Below are 23,094 nucleotides of genomic sequence, written 5' to 3'. Positions count from 1 at the left end.
GCGCCTTGCCGCGGCTCCCGCCCGCGTGAGGGGTCCTCCTTCAGCGCCCCTGTACCCCACGCCACAGGCGTCCCAGCCCCCCAGGAGTCAGCCAAGGCAGCTCCTCTGCTGGAAGGAGCCCCGGCTGGGGCCTGGTGTTCCCTCTTCCAAGGGTCTCTGGTCTCCGGGTCCCCGGCCGGCATCCTGCCCAGATGACTCCAACCAGCCGCCTCTCCCCTCTCCCCTCTCCCCTTTCTTCCTCCCCCCCTCCTTTCTTCCTTCCTCCCCCCCTCCTTCCTTCCTTCCTTCCGGACCTGGCACTGCCTGCAGGTCCCTGTGTCACGCCCAGCTCAGTGTGACCTCAAAACTGAGCCCACCGTGGAGAGGGCTGTGAGGGCCCAGTCCACAGCCCAGCCATCCAAGAGCCGCCCCTCCTGTCCCAGCACGGGAGCTCTTCCAGATGACTGGGACCCCCAACTTCGCCTTTGTCCCCCTCCCACCCCAGGATCTAGGAAAAGAGACAGAACCAGGGCATGTCCCCAATTTCAGAGGTCATGACGCCTGGCCCCACTTGAGCGCTAGAGATACCAGGTTCAATCAACATCCAAACCCAAATTCACAACGTCCCAACCCTCCCCTGCCCTCAGTGCCCAACTTCCAGTCCTCCAGCCCTTGACTTCCCTTGTGACCATGTGGACTGTGGGCCTGCCCACAGCTCCCCTAGGACCAAGTATGTGCTGCACAACGTTTGTCCCCAAGTGCCCCCTTGCTGAGCCCATAAATGTACTGTTTTCACTGCAGCAGAGCTGCCCAGACAGCGGTGGGCCAGGCCCAGCCCTTCCCAACACCCATCATTCCTCATGGGCCTGGTCCTGGAGGGAGGAGGGGAAAACACCTGGCAGACATACTGTCTCCTATGCTTGATAAACAGGGGAAACTAAGCCAGGTGCTTGCTGGTGGCTCACACCTGTAATCCTAGCTACTCAGGAGGCTGAGATCTCAGTCTCAAGGTTTGAAGCCAACCTGCACAGAAAAGTCTCTGAGACTTCACTAACCTACAAAAAAAGCTGCATATGGAGTTGTGGCTCAAGTGGTAGAGCACTAGCAGTGAGCATAAGAAGCTCAGAGAAAGTGCCCAGGCCCTGAGTTCAAGCTTCAAGACTGGCACCGGGGAGAAAAAAAAAAGGAAGCCGAGTGCCAGTGGCTCATACCTGTAATTCTAGCTACTCAGGAGGCTGAGATCTGAGGGTTGTGGTTCAAAGCCAGCCTGGGCAAGGGAAGTCCATGAGACTCCAATCTCCAATTAACCACCAGGAAACCGGAAGTGGCATTGTGACTCAAGTGGTAGAGTGCTTGCCTTGAGCTAGAGCTCAGGGACAGTGGCTAGGCCCAGACTTCAAGCCTCATGACCGACAAAAGAAAAAAAAGAAAGGGAGGTGGGTAAGATGGGTGGGAACCGGGCTTCAAGATGTCCAGCTGGTCCTGCCCACCTTTCTAGACCCTAAGGACTGGGAGTGGCAGCTGTAAGGGGGAGGGAGGGGGCGCTGAGGGCTCCTCTGCACCAGCAGCTGGCCTCAAGCTGGATTAGAGCAGTTATTTATTCACTGCTGGATGTGGAGAGCTTGTCCAGTGGGTTCACGGTTGATTTGCTAAGGGCAGCAGAGGTAAGGCAGGATAGATTAGGGCAAAAATCAGGCATGATAAACAGGTGCCAGGAATTAAAACAACAACAACAAACTTTTAAAGCAAATACAGGAGATAGTCACTCCCTCAGAGGAAGCTTCATAATCCCTCCCCTGCATCCAGTAACAGACGGACCTGCAGGCAGGCCTCCTTCACTACAGGTACACAGCGGCTCGCCTGCTGTCCTGTCACGGGCAGGTCTGTGAGAGGACTGGCCTGGGCTCATCCATCGCCCTGCCCGCCTCTTCACAACTTCATTCAGCTTTCCCTGTGTTCGGACCCTGGTGGCCTGGGCCTTGCACCAGGCTTCCAGTGACGAGGCCAGCAGGAAGCTGCCCTTCTTTGCTGTGCATCCCTGCTCTGAGGAGCCAGACCCAGCTGCATCTCCAGAGCAGAGGGGCTGGCCCAGAGCCTGCTGGTGGGATGAAGTCAGCCGCACCCACTCTCCCCAGGGGATGGTGTTTAGGGCTGGCTGGGAGATCCAGGCTCAGAGCCTAGATTTTATCTACGGGAGGAACTGACCAAACCCATCCCAGGATGTGGGGGTGGCAGACAGGGGAGGAGGACGAGAGGAACAGCGCCCTGTAACGTGGCTTGCCAGTGCCCAGCACTCCTGCTCCCCCAGGAAAGTGGGATGACCCTGCTTTGAGCCACCTGCTCTCACTGCTGCCCCTGGCGCCCTGTTGCAAGTCCCTGTGTAAGAATGGGTTGCAGCTGTAACCTGAAAGGTGAGGGCTGGCTGGGTCCCCATGGCTCACAGCTGTCATCCTAGCTACTCAGGAGGCCGAGATCTGAGGATCACAGTTCAAAGCCAGACCAGGCAGTGAGACTTTTCTCCAATGAACCACCAACAAGCTGGAAGCAGAGCTATAGCTCAGTGATCGAGTGCTACTCTGAGTGAAAAAGCCATAGGAGAGTGCAAAACCCTGAGTTCAAACCCCAGTACTAGAAAGCACATGCATGCGCGCCCCACGGCTGCCAGGAACACAAGGCCAGCTGGGCGCCGGGAGGAGGCGATGGCAGGGTCTGAAACAGGCGTGGCCAAGCCAGGAAAATATCACTTTATTTGCTACACTGACAGAGGCTCCCAATGGAGCTGGCCGCCGTCTCTACACAGGGTGGTGTAAGTAGGGGACAACAACAGTCAACACTTTCCCAGGCTGGGAATGGGGCAGGCTGGGCCAGGCAGTCTCGGGGCAGGAGTGTGAAAATGGCCAAGTCCGTGCTGTGGAGCGGATGGCAGGAGACGGCTCCGGAGACGGCTCCAGAGGCGGCTGAGGCAGGGCCATCTGGGGTCCAGCGTGCCCAGGGCCGGCATTACCTCCTGGGCCCGGTGGGCAGCGGTGGCCAGGGCTGCTCAGCCAGCTCCCGCTCCACCTGCTTGAAGCGTTTCTTGGAGGCGCGTTTGGGCCGGAGCTGCCGCAGGCAGGCAGGGAGGCACTGGTCCAGCACGCTCTGCAGAGGTGGGGAGGGAAGGCGTGGGGGGGCAGCCAGGCGGAACCCCCAGCCCTCCTGATGTCACCACCACCGGGGACACCCCACCTCCAGCATGAAGGCTCCCACAAAGTGCGAGGCGACCAGGCCCAGCAGCAGCAGCTTGAAACAGGTGTCGGCGATGTTCCTCAGTCCAAGTGGCCCCTGCAGGAGGCCGGGGACCAGGATGAGGCCCACCAGGACAGAGCCCAAGAACGCCAGGGCCACCAGGAAGGGCACTGGGGGTGGGGGAGTCCGTCAGAAAGGGGGCCGCGCCCCGGGACATGCACACACATGCGCACACGCACACTCCACTCGGAGCCCCCTCTCCACACCCCAGCTGCCCCCTCGGCCCCGCGCCCACCCCACCCGGCGGCAGCACCGTTGGTGTAGAGCGGCCGGCGGAAGGGCGCTCCCTTGGACACAGCCGCAGCCAGGATGAGGTACTGGAAGCTGGACAGGGAGAAGATGACCGTGTTCTCGTAGTTGGGCAGGTTGTCAGGTGCTGGCACTGAGCTGTTCAGAGGCACGAACCTGGGGAGCCAGGGCTGGGCTTCAGGGGACAGCTGTGGTGTGGAGGAGGCTGGGGAGGGCTTGGGGAAGCCCAGCTACTTGCTACTCACCAGGGCTGGGTGATGGCCAGGAAATAGCCCCCCAGTTGGACACCAGCCACTAGGGCCACCTGCAGCAGCAGGCTGCCCAGCACAGGCACGCTGAGCAGCGCCCCGGGCGGCCGCGCCCGCCCCAGTGTCAGCGCTGGCCCTGTGCGGCTCATGAGCACCGCCACGGTGGTGGTGATGACCAGGTCGATGGCCAGGAACTGCACGTCTCCCAGGTTGGTGTTGATCTGCAGCAGGTGAAGGAGGCCAGAGGGAAACTGAGACCTGGCCCCGCAACCTGTTGCTGGGGAGTCTGACAGGACAGGCACCTTCCTGTCACCCCACCGCATGTGGGTGACGTGAACCCAGCTCCGGGGAGCCCCCAGTCTGATGCCGGAAGCACTATCCTGCCTCTCGGGCTGGTCTGGGCGGCCACCTCCCCTCTGACGGAGGCCGAGGCTCTGCCTGTGGCGCCTCTGGGCTGGTGGGGACACGTCCCTGCTCTCCAGACACTGCACACTGTCTTGCTCTGAACACCTTCAGAGCAGGGGTGGGAGGCACAGTGAGATCTGGGGCAGAGCTCGTGGGCAAGGGCAGTTTAGGGATTCACGGAAAAGGGGCAGGGGTAGGGGTCCTGGCTCTGCCTCAGTTTCCCTTGCAGACTCAGTGCTACTGGAGTTAGGGACAAGTTAGCACACGGCAGCTGCTGCTGTTTCTAAGGACCCACGAGTTTCGCTGAGTCTCAGCAGGAAGGACGGAGGGAGGACCAGGGTCCGAATCACCCACACATCCAGAACTTGTCCAGCTCTTGACTGCACTGTGTGTCGTCCGTGGGTGGGCACTGGGCTCGCACGGGCCCTGCTGGCACTCACCGTGTAGAGGATCAGGACGGAGATGAACTGGGTGAGGCTGTAGAGGGCCATGTACTTGAAGACGCTGAAGGACGTGTCCAGGGAACAGCGACCTTCCCTAAGTGGTGGGGATGGAATCAGGATCCAGGCCGGCTGTCGGGCCCCGCCCGGTCCGCGCTGCCAGCCCGCCGGGCCTCACCTGATAACCGCAGGCACACACTCAATGCTGGCCATGCTGGAGGTGAAGGGCGAGACCACAGAGGCCTCTGCCTGGGACAGCGAGACGCCCACGTCAGCGGCCTTCAGCGCCCCGCAGTCATTGGCGCCGTCCCCGCACATGCCCACGCAATACCTGCGGGATGGACAGGGTGGGCCTGTGAAGTCTGTCTGCTTCACAGGCGTCCTGGCAGAACGGCCATAGCGGGGTCCTCGTGCCCCTGTGACGCAGTAACAGTGCTGTGACTCCCGGCAGGGCAGAGGCCAACCTGCCCAGTACTGCTGCTTTTGCCTTTCTGGAGGGGAGTGAGGTTTGAACTCAGGGCCTCTTGCTTGCTAGGCAGGTGCTATACCACTTGAGACACGCCACACCCTTTGTTGCCTTTTCAGGTAGGGTCATGCACCTTTGTTCAGATCACAATTCTCTTCCCTATGCTTTCTGCTTGAAGCATAGGTAGGTAAGCTGGGATAACAGATGTGAACCACCATACCCCACTTAAGACGGAGTCTTGAGCTGTGATCTTCATGATCTCATCTACTGGAGTATCTGGGATTATAGGCATGAACTACTGCACTCAGTCCTGATACTTTTTCACTTATGTGCTACTGGGAATTGAACCGAGGACCTTGTATGTGCTGGGCAAGCAATCTGCCACTGCTTCACACCCCCACCCTGTCCGCTAAGCCTCATCTGGGTACTTCTTGAGGGGAGTAGCTTTCTGTCGAGGAGGGGGAAGGGACAGGATGACAGACACGCTCCCTCCCGCGGGCCCTGGCCACCTCTGCGGGGCCCGGGCCACCCCTGCGGGCGCAGCACTCACTGGAGCTTCTGGAGCTCACACACAAGCTCTGTCTTCTGCTCAGGGGCCATGCGGGCAAAGACGGTGCCTTGCACCAGGACCTGGGGTGCAGAGAGGGCAGGGCTGAGGCAGCTGTGGAGAGCTGAGGGCTGGGGTGGGCAGGGGAGTGGGTGCCCTACCTTGGGCAGCAGCTTGGGGAAGTGCTTCCTCAGGACACTGAAGGTGGATCCACTGAGGGCCAGGTGGGTAGACCGGGGCTCTGGCTCCAAGGTGAAGCTTTCAACCTGGACAGGATCCGGAGAGCCCCAGGAGCTCCCTGAGCTCCCCAGTCCCCAGCTGCCCCTGCCCACCCTGCAGTGCCGGGGCCTGGGTGAGGTGAACTGGGGGGGGCTCTGGGTCAGTCTTACCTTAGTCCCGTTCATGGCTGTGGAGGACTCCACCGGCAGGAAGTCCAGGGAGGCCGGCTGCCCTCGCTCAGGGTGGGTGGCATGGACAATGGTCAGGCGCTCCTGGGGGCCCACCATGCCACAGGCCTGAGCCACAGTGACGGCCGTCTGCAGGTTGTCCCCTGGGGGGCGCAGAGGAGGTCAGGGTCTAATGCTGCTCAGCCCCTGCTCACACCGCCTTGAGGACCCGCCCTCTGCCATCGCTGGCCAATAGAGCATGAGAGAGCTAGCTGGATCTGGAGCTCTGCTTCTCAGTTGGTAAAACCAGGCATCAAAGGGACTTCAGAGAAGCCAGGACTGGGCCGCCCATCCGCGCTCCAGATACTGTGCGCACGCGTGTAACTGCTAGGCTGAGTGCGCATGCGTGTGGAGGGCTGCGCCAGGACGTGGGGGAGTAATCCTTGAGGACACAGACCTACTCGCTCCTGCCATTCCACCCCAGCTGGCGTCTTTCTTGTTCCTTGAGACTGTCACAACCTTTGAGCTGGCTGACATCACCTCCCCAGTTCTCAAAGCTGGAACCTGAGACCCAGGGAGGCCAGCTGGCAGGGGAGCTGGGCCGCAGAGCTCTCAAGGTGTCACTCCATTCTCAGCCTCAGTTTCCTCATTTGTCATGGGTGAGGGCACCGTGCGCACCCATGTATGTTTGGAAAGGGCCTGGACCCCAAAAGGTGGCACAGGGAGTTGCTGGCTTCCCTTCATGCTGCTCCGCAGGCCGGTACCTGTCACCATGACCGTGCGGATGTTGGTCCCCCGCAGAGCACGGATGACGGGGGTGGTCTGTGGCTTCAGCAGGTTCCTCATGACCAACAGTCCCAGGAGGCTCAGCTCCCGCTCCACAGTGGCCCTGGAAGGGGGACAGACCATGGGGTGGCGGCTGGGGTAACTTCCCTGGACCAGGCCACACTACGGCCTCCCTCCCCATGCCAGGGGTGGCCTACCTTGTCAGCTGCTGGGCAGCCTCCAGGCTGGGCACAATGGGCAGTGGCTTGCCAGCCAGAGCCACAACACGATACCCGGCAGCAGTGTAACTCTGCAGCACCTGGGCGAAGTTGGAGGGGACTGCAGGAAGAAGGGGGTCACTGGGGGTGGGGCCCCTGGGCCTCCATGCCGCCCGCTGCAATCTAGGCCGGTCCCTTCACCTGTCTCAGGGCTGCAAAGGCCGGCCACCAGCTCTGGGGAGCCCTTGATGTAGGCCTCGGGCTGCGTGGCTCCCGGCCATGTCACCACCACGTCCATGCGCTGCAGAGCCGAAGAGAAGGGGAACCGGCAAAGGATGCTGACTGGCTGTGGGGTCTCCTCCTGTGGAGACAGAGGAGCTGAGGGGCTGTGGATTCTGCTCTTGGAGTCCCATGCCCACAGTCACCTGAGGCTCACCGTTCTGGGCAGCTGGGGCTCCTGAGCTGGGGGTCTCATCACTGCCAGGACCTGGGCTCCACATGCTGGGTCTGCAGCCGGCCCCTCCTCCAGGACCTGGGAGGCAGACAGAGGTTGGCAGTGAGGGGCGCGGCCCGCATCAAGGGTTCACAGGAAGGAGCTGCTGGTGGCCTCCGTGGCCCTGAGATAGGTGAAGGGGGTCTTCGGGGTTTTTAGTTGGTAGGCATGAGTAGGGTGAGGTGGTCTCCAGTCCTCCAATTTCTCAGGAAAGACTTGAGCTAGATGCTTGAGAGCATGGAAACTAAGAACACAGGCTTTGCAGCTGGGTCAACTCAAGGCCAAACTCTGGCTCTGGACTAGAGGCATGGCTCAGCAGGAAAGGGCCTGGAGTTCAAACACCAGTGACAAGAAAACATACAATAAAAACAAAATCTCAAAACTCTGCCTTTGGGGCTGGGAAGGTGGCTCAGTGGTAGAGTGCTTGCCTTGCATGCCTGGGGCCCTGGGTTCGATTCCTTAGCACCACATAAGCAAAAAGAAAAAGCTGGAGGTGGTGCTGTGGCTCAAGTGGTAGAGTGCTAGCCTTGAGCTGAAGAGCTGAGGGACAGTGCCCAGGCCCAGAGTTCAGGCCCCACTACCGGACCCCAAAAAAAAAAAAAACAAAACTCTGCCTTTGCCAGTAGGCGAAGTATTCAAATTGGTCAACTTCAGTTTTCTTCCCAGGGAGCAAGTTTTTTAAGCTTGGTAGGACCGCTAACAGCGGAGGGAGGGCACATGGTGGGTGCACGGCAGCCATGATACTGACGATGGTGTTACAGACCCGGCAAGAAGACCGAGTGGAGGTCACAAGGCCCAGCTGCCCTAGTCCTTACCCAGCCAGTAGACTCCACCATCTTAAGGTCCATGGGGTCGCCCACTGGGGAATCACGTAGCCGGCTGAGGCCATGGCAGGTGGTCAGTGCTCGAAGCAGGGGCCCCACGGGCAGATGGCGGGGTTCCGGGATCATTGGCAGGAACACATTCTCCTTTAGGGGTACCACCCCCATCACGTCCAAGCCGTCCTCAGTGAGGGTGCCCGTCTGTGGGGGACAGGGGCGAGTCCTCAATGAGCTGTGTCCTGCTGAGCTGGGTGCCAGGCCAGCTGTAACCCCTGTGCACCTGCTGGGTGCCCATGTGTCCTTCCCCCTCCCTCTCCCCAGCTACTGTCTAGCACTTCCTCGGGTCTCAGCCATGGGGGCTTTGCTTCCCTTGCATCTGCTCGCTGTGGACCCTAGATGAAAAGCTGGCCTGAACTTAAATCTATTTGCTGAATGCAGGAATGAATGAGCAAGTGCCTTCTTTTCACTGTCCATTTACACACAGCTCCCTCGCTAGCCTGGGCGCTGGGTGTCTATGGCTCCCCTCCTCAACTCACAACCTGTGGCCTCTGCGATCGGGGCACTTGCTCACATCACAGGTCTGGTCATGTCCCCTCCGCTTCTGCCTGGGCCCTGGGCACAGTGTCTGGGCCTGGGTCCTCTTGCTTCTCCCTGCCTGCTCTGTGAGACTTAGTGGAGGTCACTGCAGACTGGATCACAGGGGCCATCCTTGATAATTCTCTTTTTTTAAAAAAAAATTTTGGGTTTTGTCAGTCATGGGGCTTGAACTCTACCACTTGTGCTTTATTTATCACTCTGAGCCCCAGCTTGACTTCCAGTTTTTGAGTGGTTAATTGGAGATACAAGTCTCACTGGGACTTTTCTGCCTGGGCTGGTTTTGAACCCCAATCCTCACATCTCAGCCTCCTGAGAAGTTAGGACTATAAGCATGAGCCACTGGTGCCCGGCGACAGCCCTCTTTTGAAGGGAGTGTCCATTATGCCCTTTTTCCTCTCCCTACCCCTCCCCGCCATCTTCTGCATCTCTGGAGCACTGGTGCTCTGATTCACTCATTTGAATGGGGACATGCAGTGTCCATGCTGGTCAGGCGCTCAGTACCGACTTGTTCAATGACTTCAGACCCCTCATGTGCCAGCCCAGGGATGGCGAGGGAAGGAGCTAGGTGGGGTATGAGGATCTCTAGGTTTCCACTGTGGATGGGACCAGGAGTCTAGCAAAACCTTCACCCACAGTCTGAGAGGGAGGCAGCTGTGGTGCCCGCCTGGCCAGGTCACTGGGGAAAAGGAGGGCTGTGCAGGGCCCACTCCCGCCCCATCGGCCCCGCCCCTGCCACCCACCTTATCAAAGCACACCAGCCGCAGCTTGCCCCCCAGGTTGATGCGAAGCGGGTGGAGGCAGAAGATGCCCTGCGTGCGCAGCCGGCTCTGGGCATAAAGTGTGCACACTGTCATGGCAGCTGGCAGGGCGGGTGGCACCACCACCGTTACCAGGTCCAGAGCACGGATCACCATCTCCTTGACAGGCACCTGGCGGGAGGCACCACTGTGAGCACACAGAGAGGGCCTGTGTGTGCAGACCAGCCCAGGGCAGCCCCCACCCGGCCCCCAGGGCTTACCCGGTTCCGGTAGAGAATGAAGACGCTGTAGATGGTGCCGAGCAGAGCTGGGGGGAACAGTAAGGGATGAGTGTGGAGTCGGATCTGGGTGGGGGTGGGGGGGTCTACCAGCAGAGCCGGGTGCAGGGCCCACTCACCCAGGACAGAGAGGGCCGCCACAAACTTCATACTGTGTGTGTAGAACTTGAAGCTGACGGGCTTGGGGTGCAGGATGGAGCTCACCAACCCCCCTTTGGCTGTACAAAACCCTGAGAACAGACAGGATGCCAACACAGGGGAGGCAGGGTCAGGACAGACCCCCCCTGCCACCCCCACCGGCACCTCTGGCATGACGGGACACGATGCTCATGGCCAAACTTCATGCAATTTGGGCCCTCAAGCCTTGCTAAGACCCCACAGGAGTTTTAAAAATGGAATCAGTGGCCAGGCACTGGTGGCTGCCGCCTGCAGTGCTGGCTACTCAGGAGGCTGATATCTGAAGATTGTGGTTCAAAGCCAACCTGGACAGGAAAGTCTGTGAAACTATCTCCAATAGAAGTAGAGCTATAGCTCAAGTGTAGAGCGAGAGTTTTGAGTGAAAAAGCTAGGGTCAGTACTCAAACCCCAAGTTCAAGTCCCGCTACAGGCACAAAAAAATATAATTAGGGCTGGGAAGGTGGCTCAGTGGTAGAGTGCTTGCCTTGCATGCATGAGACCCTGGTTTCGATTCCTCAGCATCAAATAAGCAAAAAGAAAAAAAGCCGGAAGTGGCACTGTGGCTCAAGTGGTAGAGCGCTAGCCTTGAGCTGAAGAGCTGTGGGACAGCGCCCAGGCCCAGAGTTCAGACCCCACGACCGGACCCCCCCCCACACACAAAATATATATATATATATATAATTAGTGGACAACATTTAAAAATTGGGTGGGTTTTTGCTTGCCAACCCACCTCCCAGCATCTGTAATCCTCCGCGCCCCCCCCCCCCCTCAGCAGGTCTGCAGGACAGGGATGTGGAGGCCTGTGTGCAGTGGGCAAGATCCTGCCTTGCTTTGGCACTCTCCTGGAGGTGCTGAACCAATGCTCCTCCCATTTCTGAATACACACCTGTCCGGGTCACCACTGCCAGGGAGTGGCGCCCCACATAGGCCCGGGCCTGCAGGACGAGGGTCCCACAGAAGAGTGTGTGCCGCCGATGGGTCTCTGGGCAGTAGGCTCTGGGCCCCTGTGGCAGGGCTGTCTTCAGCACTGGGACACTCTCCCCTGGAAGGGGCATGGTGTGAGGCCCAGGAGGAGCCTCAGGCCCCTCCCTGTCACCCACACCAGGAGTTGAGCTTGGAATTGTTCCCGCAGGCCTAAATCTCCTTAAACTCTGTAACCAGGTGTGAACAGGAAATCATAGCCCCATGACCTGGGAGGGCCCTTTATGTCTTCATGAGGACAGTGAGATACCCTGGGGGTGTCTTCTAGGTTGGTTCTTAGGAACCAACTCAGGGGAGTGGGGCCAGTGCTAGGGCCTGCCACGTGTATGATGACACGAACGGTAATTCAGGCCAGTGCAGGTATTTGCATGGGGGCTGGCACAGGCTGCCTGGCAGACTACCCACCAACTATTGCCAATAAAGACAGGATTATTAAGACTTATTGCATGCAGGTTCTGCCAAGGACTCAGGGATAAGCCAGGATTGGTCTCCACCTTCCAGTAGGTGAGCAGAGGTGACTGGACAATGGAAGAGGGCCAGCTTGGCAACACCAAGTATCACACCAATCACTCCCAATATTCTTTCATTTTTTGGCCAGTCCTGGGGCTTGATCTCAGGGCCTGGGTGCTGTCCCTGAGCTTTTTCGCTCTAGGCTAGCACTCTACCACTATGTGCCACAGCTCCACTTCCAGTTTTCTGATGGCTAATTGGAGATAAGAGTCTCATGGACTTTCCTGCCTAGGCTGGCTTTGAACTGCGATCCTCAGCCTCCTGAGGAACTAGGACTACAGGCGTGGGCTACCAGCACCCAGCTGCTTCTATTATTCTTATTACTTAAGCTAGCATCTTGTCACATATCCAAGCTGGCCTGGAACTGGAGATCCTCACACCAAGCGTGAACCCATGTACACAAGTGAAAGAACTGCAAGCGTGCACACAGTCCATAAGAACAGGAAACAATGTCTGGGACATCTTGGACCCCTTGAGGGGCTGCTCTGGGCTTGTGAGCAGGGTCCTGTTGGCATGTCACGGGCTCCTGGGTGTTTGGAGGCCAGGCCTTTAGGGAAACCTGGCTATGGATGATGATTCACTTGTGCTGGGGGCCTGCTCTGTACCCCTGCTCTGCAGTGAGTGAGATGTACAGGAGAGGAGGCTGAGGCACAGAGAACCAGAACCACAAGTCCAAGGGAATGGAGTTACTGCAGCCAAGATTATGACTTGAGCAGGAAAAGGAAAGAAAAGTCACACTAAAACTCACACAATGCAGAGGCCGGGGTGGACGGTGTGGGCCAGCGTCAGGGCTTACCTGTCAGAGAGCTCTCATTCACCACACACTCGCCAGCCACCAGGGCGGCGTCACAGGGCATCAGGCCGCCCTCCTTGGGCAGCACCATGCAGTCTCCAGGCACCAGCTCGCTGGAATCAACCCACTCCTCCCCTGCAAGCAGATGGTGGTCAGTGTGGTCCGGCTGTACCCCCACTCCCAGCTTCCCTCCTTCCCCAGCTCCTCACCTCCCCCTGGCCGGCACACGCACACCTGTACAGATAGCTTGACCATGTCCCTTAGAGCTGTGCTTTGCTGTGGCGAAGGGACAAGACAGGGTGGTTGAGCAGTGGCCCTTGGGGACTGGCCCACTCACCCCTGCCACCTCCCACGCTTACCTTTCTGGTCTTGTAGAGCGACAGGCAGATGGAGATAGTAGAGATGAAGAAGATGCAGAGGGCGTACCAGTAGTAGTGGTCGGCGAGCCACAGCACGATGCTGAAAGCCTGGAACCCATAGTAGGGGTTCAGTGCCTGGGGATGGGCAGGAGGCAGCGTGAAGACCCATGTTCCTGGGACAGGCCACAAGTCGTGGCTGCTAAAGGACTGGTGCCAACCTATATCCACCCCAGCAGATGTCCCTCAGGCCACCAGCTTCACTGCTATAAAGGGGACAATGGCATTTGCTGAGCCTCTACACACCAGCCCTGCTAAGCACTGAGATCTAAGTGCCACACGTGGCAATGACAATTCCACCAAGCCATCACCATTCTACAGATGAGGAAACTAAGGCATGGACTGGGGAAGTTGCCAGCTTTTGCCACACAGTGCCTGAGTGTCAGGCTGTCAGGTGCAGCAGCTGGGGTCTGTGGCCCCTCCTTCCACCCTGGCTGGCCCTGGGCAGGGGGGTGGACAGAAACAGGGCCATGTCCTGGCCCCACAATGAAGTGCGGCCTTCTCTGTGTGAATAGCCTGCAGGCGCAGGCCTCTCCCAGGGCTCTGTGAGGACACAGGACAGCATGCCCCAGGCTGGAGGGCGCTTGGTAGGTGCACTGGCTGCAGGCTTTTGCTTCCTAGCTAGCCTGCAGGTTGCACCCCACCCCCAGAGAGCCCAAGCTTTGAGCTTCTACATCTTAGACCTGGATTCTTGATGGCTCATGGGGCAGAGTCTGGGTGACCGTCCACTGCCCACTGCCGAAAAGGCAATGGGGGAGTCTCCAGGGAAGGGAGTACCTCGTCCACCAGGAGTTGCGGGTAGGACTTGACTGGGACGCCGATCACGTTGGAGCCGTACATGCTCTTCCTGTAAGGGGCAGCGGCTGAGCTTCCAGGCCACCTGTGGTAGCTGGACCCTCCCAGGGTGGTGCAGTTCCCATTTCCCTTGGGGAAACCAAGGCCCCAAGAAAGCACTGCGATGTGGGAGGAAGAGGACAAGGCCAGGTCCTGGCTGGCAGGGTACCTGAGCCCAGGGTGGCACTCACCTCACCGTTTGCTCCTGGAGGCTGAGGCCGGAACGGGAGCTGTGGATGTCATCACAGCTGCGGCCACGGTCCAGCAGGCTGGCAAGGGTGGAGCAGGGACATGTGGTGGTGTGGGCGACGGGCCTGGGCTCTGCACCCTCACCCCCGCTGGCTGGGGCCCCTTCTGCCTCACTAAGCTCTGGGTAGAAGGCAGGTGCTTCAGGAGCTCCAGCTCCAGCTTTCTCTTTCTGCTCCTCAGGCTGGGCCCCAAGACTGTCTCACCATCAACAGTGACAAGAGCACTGTCACTTAGTGACAAGGGTCCTCCTGAAGACACTGAACCTCTGTGCCTCAGTGTCCTCCGGCTGTGGTGAGCTGTGAGTCAGCATAAGTGTGGTGCACTTTGGGCAGGGCTGTGTGGCATGGCCGCTGCCACGTTCTGCTGGTGTAATTGCTGAGAGCATGCCTCCCTGCCTGTGAGCTCTGAATGCCCCAACTGGGGCAGAATCCACAGTCTAGCCAGCCATTCCTTCCCCCTACCACCCAGATAGAGAAGCTGAGGCCCAGAGGACAACCAACCTCCATGTCCCCAGGAGCAGCCACAACTCACGATGGCTGGGAGCCTGGGATGTGCTGTGCACTGCCCTAAAGAGTTCCCTTGGGGTCCTGAGGTCCTGGTGCTGAACGGACTGGATACCACATCCCCTACCACTCCCCCAGCACTGTCTGGCATTCCCAGCTCTGCAGTCTTGTCTTGGGGCTTAGGTGTTGTCCCTAAACTCTTTTGTTCAAGGCTAGCACTCTACCACTTTGAGCCACAGTGCCACTTCCAGTTTTCTGATGGTTCATTGGAGGTAAAAGTCTCATGGACTGACTCTGGGCTGACTTTGAACTGTGATCCTCAGATCTCAGCCTCCTGAGTAACTAGGATGACAGGTGTGAGCCACCAGCCCCAGGTTTGACTATGATCCTCAGATCACAGCCTCCTGAGTAGCTAGGATTACAGCCATGAGCCACCAGCGCCCGGCTCAGACAGGAATTCTTACACACTCCACCCTCAACAGGACCTTCTGAGGAGGAGTCCCTGCCCCATTTGTAGGCAGTGGCCTCCAGCCTGGAAGGGCTGAGTCAGGTACCGGGTTCAGCATTTGTCCCTTCCAGGAGGTGGCCTGGGCTGTTGCCCTGGCTCCTACCTGACTTGGAGGAAGGCTTGCTGAGTCTCAATCCACACGTAGCGCTGGCCCTGGAAGAGGTAGTACCGCAGAACTTGTTTCTGGAAGGAGGGGAGAGGCAGTGAGGAGGCTGCTGTATAGTAGAGGGACCCAGCTCCCTGGGGAGTGCTGGGGGTGGAGGAAGCCCACCCATGACAGAATCGCAGGACACACAAGAGGCTTGGAAGTGTCAAGAGGTCAGACCGTACCCCAGATATTTGGGGCAGCAGAGCTAGGGGGCATGAGGGACACACGTGCAGCAGAGGGGAGGGGCACTCACTGCCTCCTCCTGCCCGTGGAGCGGGGCAGTGTCTTTCCACGTGCTCTCTGGAATTGTCCCCACAGCCACCTGGCTCCGGCCATCCTCTGCTTGGGCCTGTAGGGGCAGCTCCAGGCTGAGGAGGGAGTGGAGATTACTAAGGTGACTCGGATCCCCAAAGAGCCCCAATCACCCCTCCCTGGGATGTAGGGGCCGTGCCGCAGCTGTGGAGGGCTGCCTCACCTGCCCTCGATGGCCTCTGTCTGCACCTGGACAGTGGAGAGCTGCCACGAGCTATCCTGGAACACAGAGGTGTGGCCTCAACTCTGGGACAGACGCTGCCTGGCCCTTCCAGGCCCGTCCCACAGCCAGGGGCCCCTCTGGAGAAGGCAGACGTTGAGGCTGCGTAGGAGCCCATGGGAAGCACCCCGTCAGTCCCTTCCCCCACTGCCCGGGTGAGAAAGCCGAGGTCCTGTCGCTGAGGTCCTATCCTGGGCCCGGCTGTCCCACCCCAGAGGAGCCCGGCGCTCACCTCTTTGTCTCTTGTTTCGATAACGAGTGTTTCGGCGTGGGCCAGGCTGCAGGGCCGGAGCCGCAGGCGCACGCCCCACAAGGGCTTCCAGCGGAACAGCAGCCAAGGGATCCCGGCCAGCATCCAGACCACGGCGTGATAGCCGATGCCCCTCCATGGACTGCCACAGTAGCCGCTGAGCCTCTGTGGGTAGAAGGTGGGGCTGGGACACAGAGGTGGGAGGGCCGTGGCCTGGGGAGTATCCCCGCACCCCATGCCCACTATGTCCACCTACCACGGATGAAACTGAGGAGCTGAGGGGATCGATCGATGTCTCTATCGTCAGGGTCCCATAGCTGGGCGGGCTGCCCACGAGCGGGCTGCTGTCTGGACAGGACGGAGACACACCGTGGGGGCGGCAGGCACCCTTCCTTCTCTATTTCCTTCCTTCCCTCCCTCTCTTTTGGTACAGGGGATTGACCCCAGGGCCTTGTCCACGCTAGGCAAGCACTCTACCACTGTCCTACACCCACAGCCATTTTGAAACAGACTCTTGCTAACTCGGCTCCAGCTGGCCTCAAACTGGAGATGCTCCTCCCTCAGCCTCCTGAGCAGCTAAGATTACAGATGGGCATCACGACGCCGTTTCTTTATCACCAGGTCTCCTCGGGCCTGTGTGCCGATGGTTCTTACTGGAGAGTCTTGTTTCTTGAGTCTGGCCCAGGGTTGGGAGGCCTGGTGAGCATGCTGGCTCCCTCGTCCTGCTGCTGGCTTGCTGTGTCCCACCGTCCCTTCCTCCCCCACCCCACAGTGGACAGGGGTCAGGGCTGCTCATCCTCATTCAATCTCAGTGCCCAACACAGGCTCAGTGTCTCGGAGGAGACACTGAGAAGTCAAGTTCAGAATGCTGAAATGTCAGGTATGCAGGGAAGTCTTTACAGTTAAATTGAGGCTTGGGATATAGCACCGAGGGCTACTTTTCCTCCTTCCTCTCTTGGAGAGCTGAGGTCTCCGAAGGGCAGAGGACCAGTGCACGTCCAGACATACACACAAAAAATCAGTATCCATAGTGGCGCTGTGGCTCAAGTGGTAGGGCGCTAGCCTTGAGCTGAAGAGCTAAGGGACAGTGCCCAGGCCCAGAGTTCAATCCCCACGACTTACAAAAAAAAAAGTAAAAAAAAAATCAGTATCGAGTCAATATTTCCCGAAGCTTATTAATGTGTGTTTTTCTCCTATTTGCACACAGTGAACACAAGAATCCTGTGAGGGTTACCTCTATTGTACAGAAAAGCAGAGTCCCAGAGAAGTTCACTATCAGGGCCCTGAGGTTTTTCATTCAAGGCTGGTGGTCTACCACTAGAGCCACACTTCCACTTCACTTCCACCTTTTTTGGTGGTTAATTGAAGAGTCTCACAGACTTTCCTGCCTAGGCTGGCTTCAAATCTCGATCCTCAAATCTCAAGTTCCTGATTAGCTAGGATTACAGTGTGAGCCACCAGCACCTGGCTGTTTGTTTTTAAAAATGAAACAAGGGTTTATTTAGTGCCAAAAGAAGTTGAGGTGTTGGCAGGGCAGCAATGATGCTCCCAGAGAGCCAGGCTGTCTCTGGTTTGGTTGGTGTGGTTTTTGGTAATACAGGAGATTGAACTCAGGGCCTGGGCTTGCTAGGCAGAAGCTTGAGCCACACCCCCAGCCATGCCTCCTCACAGACACTGGGCTGCCAGGCCCTCTAGCTGCAAAGTCCCCTGACGGCCCAGCCCTTCTCAGCTCCTTACCCCATGGTAGAGGGCGTCAGTGAGCCAGGGCTTGGGTGGTTCTGAGGTATCAGCTTCTGGGCATGCTCAATCCACTCCTGGATGCTCTCCTCTTCCAGGTGTAGGGCCTTACCTACTTGAGTCCTGAGCCCACAGAGAAGCAGCAACAGCGGACATGGCTGATCCTTGAAATCAATCAACCTTCCAAACTGATTTTCAGGGACTTACCCCCACCACTAGCTGCGACTAAGCTTTGGCCCTGCCACATCACCTGCGCATACCTTACTGCCAGAGCCACAGGTCCCCATCAGACCAGCCCTGCCCTCTCTGTCCCAGATCCCCGGAGACAAGGTGCTAATAACTGCTGTGCTAGTCAGGACAATAAGAACAGCTAGCACCACTCAACCTCTTCCCAGGTGACAAATTAGCTCACTTAACCCTCCTCGGTACCCCCAAGGGTGCTCAGCACCAAGCTCTTCCTACAAAGGCCACCAGTCAATAGTGCAGCCAGGAAGCCAGAGTGGGATCCTGGGCTTCAGGAGTCACGTGGCAAGTTAGGAAAACGAATAGCGCATGTGCCCTGTGCCGCCTGAGGCCTCTTCTGCCTGGTGACGCAGAAACCAAAGGACTGGAGAGGAGGGCCATCTGTGGCAGTGCCCCCGCCTGCTCATGGTGGCCCACTGCCTCAGAAAACTGATGGCAGTGACACAGAGTCAGGAGGAGGCTGATCGCCGGGACACGGACACACACACGCTTGCAATGCATGCATGAATGATGGCAGTCTTAGCTTGGGAAATCTTTCATTGCCTACACACACACACACAGACACACACACACAGACACACACACACACACAATGCATGCATGAATGATGGCAGTCTTAGCTTGGGAAATCTTTCATTCACACACACACACAGACACACACACACACACACGCAATGCATACATGAATGATGGCAGTCTTAGCTTGGGAAATCTTTCATTCACACACACACACACACACAACACAATGCATGCATGAATGATGGCAGTCTTAGCTTGAGAAATCTACACACACAGACACACACACAGACACACACACACACACACACAATGCATGAATGAATGATGGCAGTCTTAGCTTGGGAAATCTTAAATCCACACACACACACACACACACACACACACAATGCATGCATGAATGATGGCAGTCTTAGCTTGGGAAATCTTTCATTGCCTTCCCTCCCCCAACAGCACAGCCTCTGCTCTTCAGCATGGCCAGCATGGCCCCATCCAGACAGTGGGCACCCTCCATATTTCCTGGTTCACAGGTACCATGGCCACCGCCAGGCCACAGCCTCTGCCTGCCAGAGAGCCAGAGACTACAGCGCCCCCAAGTGGGGAAGTGGGGCTTCTCATCTGCCCTGGGAGCTGATCTGGGTGCCTGTGAGGTGCATGGAGGGGCCCCCTGGGCAGCTCCTCTATCCCTTCTAGAACCTTCTGAAGCAGGTACTGCTTTCATCCTGGTTTTGTGGTTGGGTCCCGAGGCACAGAGGTGACTAAGTTGCCAAAAGCCACCATCACCAGCCACGCCTTCATCATGAGTTGTCTTTGCTGGCTCTCTTCCAAGCAGGCTGTGTTTAGTAAGGCATGTGCCTCAGCCTGTTTGGGCTTCCATCGCCCATCTGTAGGATGGGATGCCAGGAGTCCTGTGTGGGGACTTGAAGGTCCTTGAAGGTCACAGGGGGTTGGATCCCTGCTGGGAGGCGTGGTAGTGCCTAACCCACTTTCCGGCCTGGCTTCCTCTTGTCCACCCCTTGTCCAGCCCCACAGCCATTTTATTGCCTCAGACCAGCCTGTGTTCCAGACTATTGGGGCTGGAAAAGAAGCTAGGCCTGGCTGAGCCTGGACGAAGGCCTCAGTCACCTGTGTGCCCATCTGACTCAATCCACGCCAGCAGGGTGGGGTGGGTTCTTACCTGGCTTCACAAAGGAGAACCCTGAGCCTCCAGGGGCCTGTCTTGCTCCAAAGTACTCCCTGCCTTCGTTGGCTATATAGGTGTTATGGGGTTCTGCTCACACCTGCATTGATTGGCTGAGTGCACACCTGTGGGGTCTCTCCACACCCCCCACCTCAGTCTGCTGTGAGGTGTGCAAGTGCCACCCCCTTCCTCAAGCGCCCCAGGATCTGAACAGTGCTCCTTCTTCCCCTTGGGAAGTTCTTCCTTATGTCTACTACACATCTGTTGTTCCCAGCCAATCTCAGGAAAGGGGGAGAAGAGCTGGTGAGAAGAGGAATTCAACCCCTCTAGGGTGCACCTCTTCCCACATACAAAGAGCTGAGCTGAGGGCCCACTGTCCAGCTGTCCTGTAGGACACCTGTCAAAACACCTGCGTGGGTCTGCTTATCTACAATTCTGGTGGCTTAGGGTCACCCTGCAAGTCTCCACGGCTCAGCCAGCCCTATTAGTGGGTGAGCTCGGGCCTGGGCGGGGCCTGGTTGGGCTGAGAACTTCCTCTGCACTTGTCCTGCAGTGTTAGGGCTCCAGGGCTTGTGGGGCACAGAGCACTCACTCATCCACATAGCTTTCTGAGAGGGAGACCATCAGTTCCCCTTTTTACAGATGGGGAAAGTGAGGAACAGCAGTTAACTCCTGGCCAAACCAGGGTCATAGAACTTAAAAGGAGAAGCAGCTAGAAATTAGTGGATTTTAATTTACTTTTCACAGACTCAGTGAAACGTAAGATCCCCATTTAAAATGCGGCACAGGAGCTGGGGCTGTAGTCCAGCAGCAGGGTATTTGCTGAGCAAGAACCAGGCCCTGAGTTTGGTCACCAGCATTACAAATACCAATTTTAAAAAATAAAGAAAGAGCTGGGCAGTGGTGGCTCACGCCTATCATCATAGTTACACAGACGACTGAGATCTGAGAATCCTAATTTGAAGCCAGACTGGGCAGAAAAGTCCATGAGACTTTATCACCAACTAACCACCAATGAAAGCCGTAAGCGGAGGTGTGGCTCAAGTGCTAGAGCACCAGCCTTGAGCAAAAATGCCAAGGGAGAGTTTGAGGCTGAGTTCAAGCCCCAGTATCAGCACCAAAAAAAAATAAATAAATAAAAAAAGAAAGAAAGAAGAGGCCCAGAGAGGTTGATCAGCATGCACAATGTCACATATCCATGAGTGGCCAAGGCTGGACTTGGCTCTGGTTTGAGCTCACACCCCTGGGGCAATGCCTTCAAGACTGTGGGGCAGAGGGGTTGGAGTCAAGGCCATTTGGGGGAACCTCTTGCTTCCTTCCTGCAGAAGCCCAGCTTCCTGCTGATCTGCTGGCAGTGGTCCAGGGTGGCAGCTCCGACCTCCCTGACTGGTTCTCCTGTGGCCAGGTGCAGGTGTCCATGTCTGTCTGACTGATGTTTGAATCTGAATCTAAGGCCATCTTTCCTTATTCTTTTTTTTTTTTTTTGGTATGTATGTATGTATTCACTAATTTTTGTTTTGTTTGCATGCATCAGGGCCCGGAGATCACTAGGCAAGGGCTCTACAGTCTGCATCCTTCCCCTTCCCCCTCCCTCCCTCCGTCCCTGCATGGGGACGTGGAGGGAGAGATACAGGTGTCCCGGCCCGCAGCTGCACAGTTTTGGGGCGGCGGTTGGGGCTTCATTGGGCAGCAGGTGGGGTTGAACGAGGCTCTGGCAGGAGGAGCTTATCATCCCCCCCGGCCTGGGCCGGGGCCGGGAGGGTGTGGTCCCCGGATCCTCCGGGAGCCTGAGGCAGGGTCCCGGACGCCATTTGGGCCCCAGGCTTTGCAGAGACCCGGCGTGCCCGGTCCAGTGGGCCCAGGCCGGGGGGGGGGTGCCCGCAGGCCTCCGCGAGGCCCCCGGACGGCGCCCCGCGTCCCCACCTGCAGTGGGATCAGCTGGCAGGAGCGGGGCAGGGGGCCCCCTAGACCCCGAGGCCCAGCAGCCCGGCCGGGCGGGGTCGGCGGCGCGCGGCGCCCTCGGGCCCCGGCCGCTCCGGGAAGGCCCGGGGAGAGGCGGCGGCCCCGGGCCGGGCTGGCGGCCCCGCGGCGGGATGCCGCCCGTGCCGGGCACCGGGCCCACCCCGCGGGGCGACTCACCTGCGCTCATGCTGGCTCCTCGCGCTCATCGCCGGCCCGGCGTGCGCCAGGCCCCGGGGGGCGCGGTCCGGGGCGCGGAGGCAGCGGGGTGCGGGCCGGGGGCCGGGGCGCGGGCGGGGGGCGCGGGCACAGGCACGACGCCGAGGCGCGCGCCGAGGTGCCGCAGTCTGTGCTTCTGCGGCCGCCAAGGCCCCGCCCACCCCTGCACGTCAGTCGCCGCCACGCTCAGCCTGCCGGGACTTGTAGTCCAAGCCGGGCTCCTCCAGATGGACACCCAGACAGGCGGAGGTGGAGATAGATAGTAACTCCCACCCCTCCCACCATCTCTGCCTGCCTCAGACACCGCTGCACACACTACAGCGACTGGGGACTACCCCTCCTGGTACAAGCTGGCCTCTCTCTTCCAGGCTGTATGACCATAAGCAAACCAACTAGTCTCTCTGAGCCTCATTTCCTAACCTGTAGGATGACAGTGACATTGGCAATGCCTGCCTAGTGCAGGCATCCCATGGGAACACATGTGAAGCCCAGGGCACAGCACCCGGCTGCCACACGGGAAGACACACTTGCCCACAGATGCCTCACAGCGATGTGTACGCACTCAGGGAGCAGGGTTACCAGGTCCAGGAGACTTGGACAATGCCAGAGAGAGATGGTGGGATATCACCCAGGCCAGAAGCTTCATGGCTTGACCCACAGACACCCCTACACTGGTGAGAGGCCTGGAGCCCTCAGACTTCCTCATACTTGTACCAAACTCTCCCACAGTGACAGGACAGGGTATGGTGGCCCCTTGACTGCAGAGTCAATGGCCTTTGGATAGAGGAGCATCTATGAGACCTCAGAGAAAATCAGGGGAAGTTCATGCTGGGGGGGGGGAGGGGGCAGGCCTGGCCCAGGTCCTCTCTAGTCAATTTGTCCCATGTCAATTATGGAGTGTCACTTAAATGTTCTAGGCACCAGGAATACCGGGGGGGAGCCAAATGGACACATCCCTGTCTGCTGTCTGCTTTCCCTGTCCTTATAGTCCTGCTCCAAGGTCCTGTCCTTCAGCCCTGAAGCCATGGTCCTGACTTCCTGACCCTGTCCATGGCCCTGCCTCTACCACCTTATCCTTAATTCCTGTCTCTACAGTTTCCTACTATTAGAATTTTCAACAACAGCTGATATTAGAAAGTGCTGAAAAGATAGAGCTGTGGTGGGGTATGATTGGGGAGGGGGGCACTCTCCAGTGTTCTCCAGTGTAGGAGACCATGGTAGTTCTGTCAGGAAAAGCTAGCTATCCAGGACTTGCTGGATGGAGTGTAGAGGTAGAGGAATGTGTGGCATCCTGAACACAGGAGCCTTTGGCCTTTTGTAGCTGGGGACAGAGAAGCCGCTTGCTGTGCTGGGCAGATTGCTGTTGGAACAGGCTGGAGGTCCTTTGTGTTGGCCACCTGGGGC

At 58.3% G+C, this 23,094-nt stretch overlaps 1 protein-coding gene across 4 annotated transcripts; it reads right to left on the bottom strand.

The window, feature by feature from the left end:
• Positions 1 to 2,702: 2,702 nt before the first annotated feature.
• Atp13a2 (ATPase type 13A2) lies at positions 2,703 to 21,723 on the bottom strand. Of its 4 annotated transcripts, none has more exons than XM_013034669.1 (29): positions 21,652 to 21,723; positions 16,093 to 16,184; positions 15,819 to 16,001; positions 15,530 to 15,585; positions 15,308 to 15,422; positions 15,010 to 15,089; positions 13,838 to 13,915; positions 13,590 to 13,659; positions 12,756 to 12,890; positions 12,606 to 12,672; positions 12,400 to 12,531; positions 10,999 to 11,154; positions 10,055 to 10,165; positions 9,918 to 9,964; positions 9,640 to 9,828; positions 8,297 to 8,503; positions 7,425 to 7,520; positions 7,190 to 7,349; positions 6,989 to 7,109; positions 6,770 to 6,894; positions 6,009 to 6,169; positions 5,781 to 5,885; positions 5,623 to 5,702; positions 4,785 to 4,937; positions 4,607 to 4,703; positions 3,759 to 3,982; positions 3,518 to 3,669; positions 3,205 to 3,374; positions 2,703 to 3,117 (listed from the first exon to the last, which is right to left on the bottom strand). In XM_013034669.1, the coding sequence occupies exons 1-29, from the start codon at positions 21,659 to 21,661 to the stop codon at positions 2,980 to 2,982; spliced, it is 3,510 nt and encodes a 1,169-aa protein (XP_012890123.1). In that variant the 5' UTR covers positions 21,662 to 21,723; the 3' UTR covers positions 2,703 to 2,979. The 4 variants fall into 4 exon arrangements, with proteins under 4 accessions (XP_012890123.1, XP_012890146.1, XP_012890137.1 ...); XM_013034692.1 differs by having other exon boundaries at positions 3,205 to 3,300; XM_013034683.1 differs by having other exon boundaries at positions 7,190 to 7,289.
• Between the last annotated feature and the right edge of the window lie 1,371 nt (positions 21,724 to 23,094).

Source organism: Dipodomys ordii, unplaced genomic scaffold, assembly GCF_000151885.1.
Source record: "Dipodomys ordii isolate 6190 unplaced genomic scaffold, Dord_2.0 Scaffold6, whole genome shotgun sequence".
NCBI classification, from domain to species: domain Eukaryota; kingdom Metazoa; phylum Chordata; class Mammalia; order Rodentia; family Heteromyidae; genus Dipodomys; species Dipodomys ordii.
This window is presented reverse-complemented; position numbering and strand designations above follow the sequence as displayed.